The sequence below is a fragment of the Pezoporus occidentalis genome, unplaced genomic scaffold, assembly GCF_034315485.1.
Source record: "Pezoporus occidentalis ecotype Australia unplaced genomic scaffold, CSIRO_AGI_Poc_V1 ctg172, whole genome shotgun sequence".
NCBI lineage: Eukaryota > Metazoa > Chordata > Aves > Psittaciformes > Psittacidae > Pezoporus > Pezoporus occidentalis.
The window spans coordinates 406,322-417,625 of record NW_026913554.1 but is presented as its reverse complement, the minus strand read 5'-3'; the positions used below and the strand labels follow the sequence as shown (position 1 = coordinate 417,625).

The 11,304-nt window shown below is 44.9% G+C and overlaps 1 protein-coding gene across 6 annotated transcripts; it reads left to right on the top strand.

Moving 5' to 3' along the window:
• Positions 1–295: 295 nt before the first annotated feature.
• Positions 296–8,357, top strand: LOC134161333 (killer cell lectin-like receptor subfamily G member 1). 6 transcript variants are annotated; one of them, XM_062614027.1, is made up of 8 exons: positions 296–550; positions 893–971; positions 2,807–2,881; positions 3,439–3,637; positions 4,980–5,078; positions 6,040–6,191; positions 6,608–6,711; positions 8,011–8,357. In XM_062614027.1, the coding sequence occupies exons 3-8, from the start codon at positions 2,831–2,833 to the stop codon at positions 8,120–8,122; spliced, it is 717 nt and encodes a 238-aa protein (XP_062470011.1). In that variant the 5' UTR covers positions 296–550; positions 893–971; positions 2,807–2,830; the 3' UTR covers positions 8,123–8,357. The 6 variants fall into 6 exon arrangements, with proteins under 6 accessions (XP_062470011.1, XP_062470014.1, XP_062470010.1 ...); XM_062614026.1 differs by lacking the exon at positions 296–550 and adding an exon at positions 569–797; XM_062614025.1 differs by lacking the exon at positions 296–550 and having other exon boundaries at positions 569–971.
• Positions 8,358–11,304: the final 2,947 nt, after the last annotated feature.

The window sequence follows — 11,304 nt, the reverse complement described above, 5'->3', positions numbered from 1 at the left end:
CAGGGACTATAGTGATAGGAGAAGGGGTAACGGGTTAAAACTTAAACAGGGGAAGTTTAGATTGGATATAAGGAGGAAATTCTTTACTGTTAGGGTGGTGAGGCACTGGAATGGGTTGTCCAGGGAGGTTGTGAATGCCCCATCCCTGGCGGTTTTCAAGTCCAGGCTGGATGGAGCTTTGGGTGATATGGTTTAGTGTGAGGTGTCCCTGCCCATGGCAGTGGGGCTGGAACTAGATGATCTTAAGGTCCTTTCTAACACTAGCTATTCTATGATTAACTACAGCAAGCTACCAAGGACATTGTCCAGTTGGCCTTTGAATATCTACCAAAGAGAGAGGCTTTACCACCTCTGGGAAACCTGTTCCAGTTTTTGACCACATTCACTGTACATTAAAAAAAAAAAGGAAAAATAAGGGAAAAAAAAAAGACAAGGTCCCCCTGAACCTTTTCTTCACCAGGCTGAACAGTCCCAGTGCTCACAGCCTCTCCTTGTATAAAAGATGCTTCAGTTCTTTAATCATCTCATTGGCTCTTTCCTACTTGCTCCAGTAAATCCACATGCTTCTTGTGCAGGGGAGCCCAAACTGGATACACATCCTCACCAGTTCAGAGTAGAGGGGAAGGATCACTTCCCTTGGCCTACTGGCAGCTTTCTGCTTAGTGCAACCTAGGAGGCTGTTGGTCACCTTTGCCATGAGGGCATGAGGGCACGTTGCTGCCTCATGTTCAATTTGTCATTTGCCAGGAATTCACAGATCCTTCTCTGCAAAGCTGCTTCCCAGACACCTGACCCCGGTGTGTGCTGATTTCTCACTATGTGCAGGAGCTTGCATTTGCCTTTACTGAACTTCATGAGGTTTCTTTCTGGCCATTTCTCCAACCATGTCCAGGTCTCTCTGAATGCTGGGACAACCACCTGGTGTATCAGTCATTCCTCTCAGTTTTGTACCATCTGAGAACTTACTGAGGGTAAGAGAACTTTGCTCTATTGTGAGGGTCACAGGTCACCGGCACACTACTGCGTCCAGTGTTGAGCCCTGTGGCACATCTGGTCACTAGCCTGCAGCTGGACTGCATGACACTGGTCACAACCCTCTGGACCCAGCCTTATAGCAAGTTTTCAGTCTGTCTCACTATCTACTTATCCAGCTCGATAGTTCATCAGTACTCGTCTGTGAGGATGTTGCAGGAGACAATGTCAAAATAACATCCACAGGTCTCCGTGGGGTGAGTCACCTCACTGTAGAAGGTTATGAGGTCAGTCAGGCATGTCTTCCCCTTTGCAAATCTGTGCTGACAAGGTGATTGCCCTTCCTTGGCAGGGGGATTGGACTAGATGATCTCCAGAGGTCCCTTCCAATCCAAACCATTCTGTGATTCAGTGATTCTTATTCTTCGTGTGTCTGGATATGGTTTCTAGGATGAGTTGCTCTATTAGCTTTCCTGGGGCTGATGTCAGGCTGACTGGCCTGTAGTTCCCTGGATCCTTCTTCTTGAAGACAGGAGTCATCTCCTGTCTTCGTCTTCAGGGACCCTTCCTGATTACCATGACCTTTTAAAGGTTGTTGAGAGTGGTCTTGCAATGAAGCCAGCTCCCCCAGCACTCGTGGTATGTCCCATCAGGGCCCATGAACTTGTGTATGTGCATTTAGTTTCAATGCTCCCTAACATGATAGCTCCTCCACCAAAGTTAAGTCTGCTTTGCACTGGACTTCCTCATAGTTTTCATGGACCTGAGATTGCTGAAGGCAAGTCACCTTAGCAAAGACTAAGACAAAGGAAGCACTGAGTCACAGAGCGTATCGCCCTTTTCTACGTCTTTGTGATCAGCTACACTGCAGGCCCACGTTTTTCACTAGGTATTTTTTTGCTTCCTGATGTACCCAATTAAACCTTTCTTGTGGCCTGTCACACCAGATTCCAATCCAGGCAGGCTTTGGCTTTCCTAACCCCATCCCTGCAAGCTAAGGGATTCATGCGGGCCCACTGTCACCATTTGTAACCTGCTCATTGGGTGGGCCATTCTTGAGTTCAAAGGAACTGACACTTGAGAGCTATCCAGCTATCCTGAACCTCTTCTCTCTAGGACTGTTTGCCATGGGATACCTGAAAGCAGATTCCTGAGCAGCCCGAAGCTTGCCTTCTTCAAGTCCTGGGTTGTGATTCTGCTTTTTGCAGGGTTTCCCTTCTTTTCAGGATCCTGAACTCCAGCATCTTAAGTTACTGCAGCCACACCTTCCCCCAACCTTTCGTCCCCAACCAGTTCTTGTTCATGTCCTTAAAAATAAAGGGAGTAAGAAGAAAAAGAAGGGAAAGGATATGAAGAAAAGGGATGGAAAATGATATTATATTTCAAAAGTAAACAGATATATATTCCTGGTAGCCTATAAAGTAAAAATGATTATGAAATGTTAATAAAATTATGTTTCCAGATTTTGACTAAACCTCAGAATTAGCAAAATGATTGAATTGTGAAATCCTCTTCTGTTCTGAAAGTACTATTATTTGTTTTCCGTTTGAAGACTGGCAGTACAAGCCTATGCTTTTAATAATGGAGTCCACAGATACAGCTTGTTCAATGTATTCTGCTGCTCAGTGAATGTAACATTGCAATTAGCTCAAACAGAGTTTGGTGCAACCATGGCAGGAACACGTTTTTTTTTCACTATAACTCTGAAGAAGTAGAGCTCTGTGCTGCAATAAAAGGACACAAGTTTCCTGTGTGGGTCACCAAGATACTCATTTCTCATCTCTCGGTTGCCCTGTTTCAGTCTGACAGTAACAATCAATTTGTCATCCTGCAGAGTCGTATATGGAGATGAGGACAGATGCACCACCTGTTCTGCTATCACATTTCAGCTTCCTCCTGTGGAAATAAGGTAAATCCCCTCAATTTTCTTGTCAAAATTCTCACAGGATTTTTGTTTTTCAATCAACATGTCATTGGTATAGGTCAAATGCATCTGTATTGCTTTTATTGATGGTGCTTGCAGTGAAAGAGAGAAATCCATGCTGCAAATTGTCCCACTAGAATTACCCATGTCTGTCTATTTGCTACATAAGGAAATACAGTTCCTTGCCTTTGTCATTTTGGTCAAGCTTAAGTTGCTTACTTATATTAGTTGATGTGGAGAATGCTAGGTAACTTCACCTCTCTGTGAAAGTAAGATCCCCTGTCTAACACTGGCCTACCTAGCATTCATCATAGGAGCAGTTTAATCATAAATGATAGAGCTCTTTGAGAGCTACTGTCATTGCTTAAATTACTTTGTACTCCAGAAGGCTGATTTGAACTAGATTGTATTTAAGATCCCTTTCAACCCTAGCCATTCTATGATTCTGTTATTTGTTCCATGTATTACTCTTCTACTAATAATACATGCTATCATTAGAAATGACTCTGAACTGCTGGAAGGAAAGCTCTTTTGACATTCAGGAAAATTCAGATCCAGACCTGGACTTTGTACCTAGTTGGACTTCTAAATGCCAAGTAAAGCAAAGTAAAAAAAAGCAACACTTAAAAGCACATGACAGGAATAAAGAGGAACACATCTATCTGAATGTGAAACACAGCCCTTCTTCCAAGAAACAGATGACGAGAAGACAAAGAACAGAGGAGAACATCACAAACAAAGGTAAAGTCTGTTAATGGGAAAGATGTATGCATTACTGAATAAACAGTCTAACAGATTTCATGTCTGAAGGGGGCCTACACAGATGCCAGAGAGGGACTCTTCATCAGGGACTGTAGCAATAGGACAAGGGGTGATGGGTTTAAACTGAAACAGGGAAGTTCAGGTTACATATAAGGAAGAAGTTCTTTACTGTGAGAGTGATGAGGCACTGGAACAGACTGCCCAAAGAAATGGTAAATTCTCCATCCCTGGCAGTGTTCAAGGCCACGTTGGACAGAGCCTTGGTTAACATGGTCTAGTGTAAGACATCCCTACTCATGGCAGGGGGGTTGGAACTAGATGATCTTGAGGTCCTTTCCAACCCTAATCATTCTAGGATTCTATGAATGAATTATTTGCATTTGTATGCTAATAGATTTTCTTTTCTAGCCTGCTATTTGTAGTTGAGAAGGATAGAGAGCTTGGGGCAGGTTAAAGTTGGAGACTTGCAGCTCCAACAGAGTTAAGTGATGTGTGATCTAATAATTTCTGTTGATGATGTATCAAAAAAGTCACTGTAGTTGGACTTCTCTTCAGACATAATCCTGAGTTGTCACTGATCAATAAGCCCCTACAATAGGAGAAGGGAAGTATACAAGTGCCATTTAAGCATGAAGTATGCAGTATTGAACGTGGCTGCCAGAAAGAAAGCTGAACTTAACATTAAGGGTACTACAGAGGTACCTTGGTTTTAGATCAACAGTTGTACCATTTGAGTGATCAGCTGGTGTAAATTTGTGTAAATTTGAGTTGATTAAAAGAGTGTGGATGTCTTCCTCAGTTAGCCAGACCAGCACGGGGGGTGTGTCTGTGTACGCGACAGTCTAACATTGAGTACAACCACTGAACAACTGACAAAAAAAGCTTTGAAGACAGCAACAGGCTTGAGCTGCTTAAACCCCATATTCCTTGCTGGTGGAACCCAGCGTTGCGACGGTGAGCAAATCGTAGAGCCTGGCAATGAGAATCACATTTTCTTGTGATTCAGCTGTGTATCGAAATGCTATATTCTGCTAAATGTAATTTGCACTTATGTGTTGCTTTCAACACGTAGCTGTATCACCCTGCTAAATCAGAACCTCATGCAACTTCACATTTCTTTAGCAAGAATAAACTGATATTAAATATTGAATTATCCATGTGTGGAATATCAAAAGGAACTAGTCAGATAGTATTGCACTCTGACATGAGTGCAGGGTGAAGTAAACAGACACTGAAGTTTCACATATATTGTATTTCTAGAGCTGATCCCATTGAGAAAACCTCACCTTTATCATATTTATGCTCTTTTTCTTCCTGTTAGATTTTCCTGGTTTATGCACCAGCTGCCATATTACTGCAGTGATTCTAGGGATCCTCTTCTTGGCATCGCTGGGAACAGCACTGGGTTTTATTATCAAGGGTAAATAAATACCTGCCATTGAAAATATTTTATTTGAAGTTAAAGCTTTGTCAGGAAGCAAAACAGAGCTTTTGATACCTGCTCAGGGCTCCAAGAAGAGCATGGAAGTATCATTTCTCTGTTAAAAAAGACTTGATTCTGTTTTCTGAGGTTTTTAAATATTGTTTGGCCTAGTTAGACCTGTCCTCAGCAGGATGAAGAAAGTAAGGCATAGAGAATATCAAAGATGCCTTTGAGAGGGGCAACTGGGTAGATTTCAGTGTGTAGCAAACACACTTTGTTGGGTGCTCAACCACTCATGACTACATCCTGATGAATGCAGCTCTAGACCAGAGGACACAACCAAAAAGCCCATTCTTTCATGTGTATCTGCAGATCAGTGCTGTACAGTGAGAGAATGAACCCTGAGGTGTTCAGTGGCCATCCATGGGCCAGTGGCACTAGCTGCTCTCCTGTCAGGAAGGAAAAGGAGGGTGCTTCAAACTGCAAGACTTCCATAACTAGCAGCTGTTACAAAATGATTCCTGGTCCTAGCAGCAGCCAGAGCTTAGTGGTGGGGGCTGTATGGAAGTGGGGGACCTGCCACAGTCCTGTCAGGTGCCATGGCTTTGCCTATCCCATTGGACAGAAGGAAACATGGGCCAAAGATGAAGTTTATATGGGGAAGACAATGAAAAGGGGAGGGGAAACTAAAAGAGCAAAAACACTAGAAAGGAAAAGGAAGGCCCTAAGAGACCCCTCCATAACCTCACGCCTATTCCCATCTGGTAAATGGATGATTTTCACAGAGCCCTCCAGAGGCTCTGTGCAGTTAATGACATTGTCTTTGCCAGTCTCAGAACAGCTCCAGCGATGGCATTACTATAATGCTGGACAGTCATTTTCTAGAGAGGGTGCGTGCGAGAAATGTGTTTGCAATGGAGCAGGCTCTGTGAACGAGAGCTGTATGATTGTTTTGCAGGCTATCCATGCCCAAGCTGCCCTGAGCAGTGGGTCGCCTACAGAGGGAGCTGCTACTCCTTCTCCAAGCAGAAGAAGGACTGGAATTCCAGCCGGCAGTCCTGCGGGGCACAGGGAGCTCATCTCCTGGTCATCAGTGATACCAGCGAAATGGTGGGTGCCTTTGCGGTGGCCAGGACTGCGGGCCTTTGCCATACAGGATAACAGTATTACAGGGGAGCAGGTCGAAGGCACTGTACTGTCCAGCTCTTCCCCCCTGTGAGCAAGGGAAAGAGTTAAAGGCCTTTGCAAGGGGTCCTTGCTTCTCTCTGCCTGCCTTCGCTGAGCTTGTCATGGGCTCAGCCCTCAGACCCATGGCTGGGGGAGCTGCATGGCATTCTGAAATGCTGCCTCTCACAAAGCATGTTCCTACAATAAGGAATTGGAATGGTGTGGGTGCCCAAAGGATGTTGAGAAATAGCTGCAAACCTCCCTCTTCCACACAGCGCCCCATTGTTTCCCCCCAGGGTCCAGGACTTGACTGGGTTTCTCTGAGACTACTGATCTCCCTGCTTCTCTGTCCCTCCTAGGACTTCTTCCAGATGATGCACACCGAATCCTACTGGATTGGTTTGCAGAATAGCACTGGTTATGACTGGGTCTGGGAAGATGGCTCAAAACTAAATGGCAAAAAGTGAGTATGGTATTTCCTCTGTATTTTTCTGTAAAGTAAAGGGCTTGAGATCCTTCCCACGCCTTTAAACTTCTAAATGAGATGTTCCATCTGTAGTCTGTGGAAGTCTATCAGCAATGAATACAGCTTCTATGTTCAGAGTGGCTGCTGCCTCCAGCAGCTCCAGAACTAACAGGTTCTTCCTGTCCAGCTGCTGGAGCCCAGTCTGGTGCACCAGAGATGTGGGAGTCTCTATCCCAGGATGATGTGCACAGCTGCTACATTCCCGTTTGTAGGATCACTCACTAGGAAATCTGAGCATGTGTCCCAGACACACAAACACAGACACATGTGCAGGCAAAGGACTCTCACACAGCTGGCTACACACACTGCCAACAAACAAGGCACTGCCTTCAGCATGTAGCGCTAATAGGACTCACATAAAGCACAACCACAGGCAGATGAGCCCCCTTCCTCCTCTTTGGCTGCTCAGGATTGAAATCCATTAGTGAACACACACAAACAACACTCCCTAGGCTCCCAGGGCCTCCTAACCCCTGGCTAGTGCAGCTTGGAGCTGCCATGGAATTGGAACTGCACCCAGACAGTCCCCCTGCTCACACATGGCCTGTCCCCTCCTCTGTCACTTCCCTTCCCCTAAATGTTCCTCAACAGGTTTTGCACAGGCCCACCTGGAACATCCCAAATCATCCTCCTCTTCCCCCCTCTTTTATCAGTTATAAAGCCTGGGGTGTCCCTCTCCAAAGCTGTGCCTGGAGTTTCTTGATGGCCCATTAAATAGTAGCCAAACACTTCTAGTCTTTGCTGTTGCCTCTGTTACCTCTTTTGCACCAGATTTGTGTCTCTGTGGATTTCTGTTTGATCATTAATTTCCCTTTGCATTGAAAAGGTTTTCTATTGGAAAACGGTAATGAAACAGAGGCTTTCATCTTCCACATGCCCATACAACACATTCAAACTGGAATACTTGCTACTTTCTGTCCCAAGGTCTCCAAACGCTTTAAGTGGAGCAGCAAGAATTTCCCCATGGGACGGGACTTTTCTCTCATTAGTGATGGGAAATGGAGAGCCCAAAATGACACAGACTACCTCTTAAGTCTCAGGGTGAGCTGTGGGCATAGCAAGCCCCACTGCCAGACCTCCCATGTTCCAGGATGGGTCTTTCCTGACAGAAGGTCATGAAGTCCAACTTCAGTGAGTCTCCTACTTCCAAAGATGTGCGAGGTTCTTCCCCCTGCCAAAGTGATGATCCCTCTCTAACGTCCTCCCGCTTGTGTGCTCTGCCCGTGTCTCCCACAGTGTCCTGTTCAACAGCCCCGTGCAGAACTGTGGCGTTCTGCTGGATGGTGCCATTCGTGCTTCCAGCTGTGAAATCCTTGCCCCGTGGATCTGCGAGAAATCTCTTCAGTGACCTCAGTGGACCTTGTGTGAGGAAGTGTCCTTTGGAGAGTTGTGCTAAGGCTTGCTCCCTGTGAAAGTGTCTCAGGAAGCTTCTCAGAGAGAGAAGCTGTGCTCCTTGCTGCTGTTTGCACCTGGAGAAAACTGCAGCTTGGCTGCCAGTGTTACACAGCTGCGTAACTCACTGTGACGGAGTAAACCTGCTACCCTGCTGAGATGAAAATAAACATAGGTTGCTTCTAACAATTTCTTCAGTGGTTACTTTCTGTTTTCCTCCCTGATATCATTGTTTAGTGCATTAGGTGATTGATAAATAGGCAGAAAGGAAGCTGCTGGCAGGAACAGAGTCAGGAGGGCAGGGAGTGAAATATATTCTTTGCACTAGCACTGCAGAATAGCAGTGTCTCCTGTTGCAGAAAACAAGATACCACTACAGCTCTTAAACAGGTTCCTGCCCCAGATCTGCCTGAGGGATTGCTGACTGACACAATTACTTTTATCAGCAGCCAAATAAACATAGCTCCTTTGTCCTGAGGCCTACCGGTAAAGGTGCCCTCAGCCATGGTCAACATCTTCGTCGGTGACATGGACAGTGGGATTGAGGCACCCTCAGCAAGTCTGCCGGCGACACCAAGCTGTGTGGTTCGGTTGACACGCTGGAGGGAAGGGATGCCATCCAGAAGCACCTTGACGTGCTTGAGAGGTGGCCAATGCCAACCTCATGAAGTTCCTCAAAACAGGGCTTTGCCCATACGGCAAGCAGGATGGTTTGAGACCAGGTCTGGGGAAGCAGCAAGGGCCAGTCCTCTGTAGTGAGCGGATGGCTTGCTGGGAGCTGAGAGAGTAACATGGCTGGCAGAGGTGATGGCCCATGTCCCTGGCCACCTCTTCTCTCTTTTGATAACTGTAGGACAAGTTTCTGATTCATTGGAGGGAAGCTCCAGTTTTTCTCACCAAGCATGGTGGATGCTATGGCTTAGGTGATGCCTTGTCAGCTGCAGAAACAGGCTTTCTTTTTCTTCCTATGCAGAAAATGAGGGGAATAGAGACACCAGCACTGTGGCACACAATACAGATGTAAGGTAAGAATATAAAGCCAGTTTGTCCCAGAACTGTTTGATTGACTAACACAGATGTAGCCCAAGAAATCTTGCCTCATTTTTCACACAGGATTAGCATCTGTTTGGACTGTGCTCTGTGTTTCACAGACAGGGCTGTCAGCTCCCTCCAAGAGTTGAACATTAGTCAACATGCAAAGTTAATGTGCACAGGTTTAACCTGGGACTCCAGCCTAGTCTACAGAGATTTATTCTGAGATGATACCTTTGACATAGCGAGCAGTCTGGATCACAGTAGATCTTCTAATGTTAATAGTGATGATTTCCACTGAAAGCATCATCAAGCAAATAAAGCATCCTGTTTGCTTGCATAGATCACCTTTCATCAAGGCATTTTTCCTGAAGGTTGATACACTTGACAAAATCAGGTACTGTGGAGAAGGATAAAGCTATTCTCCTTTACACTGTAACCCCAGGAGAGTCAAGTACCGGTTAAAAAATTCCTAACAGTGAATCCTACTTAATCTTGTGGTTTTAGGTCCTGCACTGACATTACTAGATCTGTCCCACTGGGTGACTTTATAATCTCTGTTCCACCCTTTGGAGGTTCACAATGCCTACTCCCTTCTTACATAAACAGTGGATATTTGAGTTGTTTGACTTGTTGAAACAAGAGTTTTTAATAGAAAATGCTTATGATAATCCTTGTCTCAAAGTGGATAATCGGAATAGCTGCCAGGTTTCTGTCCCACACTGAGTTAGATTAGTTCATAGAATCATAGAATCCTAGAATGGTTTGGGTTGGAAAGGACTTTGAGATCATCTACTTCCAAACCCCCTGCTTCGGGCAGGGACATCCCATCCTGTTTCTTCTCCTGTACTTTTTAAGAGGCAGCACAAAACTTCCCAGAAAACACACTACTCCCGATTCACAGCCAGCATATATACCTTTTCCTCTGTTATTTTATTATATAACTTAGCTTTCCACATTTCTGCTTTTGAAACTCCCACACTGTGTAGGGCTTACATCTTTCAGATCTCCAAACAAAAATCATGCTATTTGGAGACAGAAAATCATTTTCAAATTAAGCTTATAAATTATAGTTAATCACCTTCAGTATTTCCAGAAGTGGATGAGTCTATGAAAGTGTTGACCTAGTTCTAGCAGAAGATTCTCCCCCCCTTCCCCTTCCGAGACCTGATGTTACTTTGCTTTTTCTACTCTGTATCTAGCTGATCTAGGGTTGTTTTCTGCATCTCAAAGAACAGCTGCCTTAAGTAGGATGATCGTATCAATTTTAATATCAATCTCTGTAGATCACTTTGAGATCCTCTGAAAATGGAGGCTAGGCTTGCAGCGTGGTGAAACCTGCCCAGAACTATCACTCAGACAAAATGAAACCTGAACTGCTTTGCCAGCTTTTACACTTTTGATGACTTTGGTATGTACTGGGAAAAACAGGAAAAGCACAAATAGCTGCTGCAAGGAAAGCGTGCCTAAAGCTCTGAACTATATCTGCCCTGTTCTAAAGGATTCGGGTGTGCAACAGAAAGAAACAAGAAGCACAGAGGAAATCTTAACAACCTTATATCCTTGTAACATACTAGTGACCCCAGAGAAGGCCATTAATTGGCTTAACAAATAGAGAAAGCTAAAGCAGCCTGGGCTGACCTGAAAATGAGACAATCTGTGACTTATTGGCCATGTCAGTTAGGCAGCAATTAAGAGTGAAAACAAGTGTCACTGAGGGAAAGAACCGCTTCCCCAGATGTACAGCATCATAAAGAAGGCTATGCTCGAGCTGGAACTGCTATATGTACAAGCTGGGCAACCAGACAGGTCTTGGACACTTTTACCACCTGGAGTAAACGTACTTGTCATGGCCAAAGCAGTCGCCATTTGGAGCATTTTATTGCCAAATTGTGACAACTTTGGATTACCGACTCAGATATTGAGAGGAAAAAAAAAAGTATACAATTAAACAAGCATTTAGGGAAACACCTTTCCTCTTCTTTCCCTCAACTCATCTTCAGTAAGCTGTCAGAAACGAATTTTTGGCCACAACAAATGCCAAAGAAAGTGGTACTGAAATGGGGAACGATGAAGGAACCCAGTAGTGTAACCAGAGCTCCCTCC

What these genes read in the sequence shown, in the direction of transcription:
- LOC134161333 (XM_062614027.1), top strand. Translation starts at nt 2,831, where the DNA reads ATGCACCACCTGTTCTGCTATCACATTTCAGCTTCCTCCTGTGGAAAT. An exon ending in CTTCCTCCTGTGGAAATAAG is followed by an intron (nt 2,882 to 3,438) that starts GTAAATCCCCTC and finishes TTTGACATTCAG; the next exon opens with GAAAATTCAGATCCAGACCT. An exon ending in ACTGGGTTTTATTATCAAGG is followed by an intron (nt 5,079 to 6,039) that starts GTAAATAAATAC and finishes ATTGTTTTGCAG; the next exon opens with GCTATCCATGCCCAAGCTGC.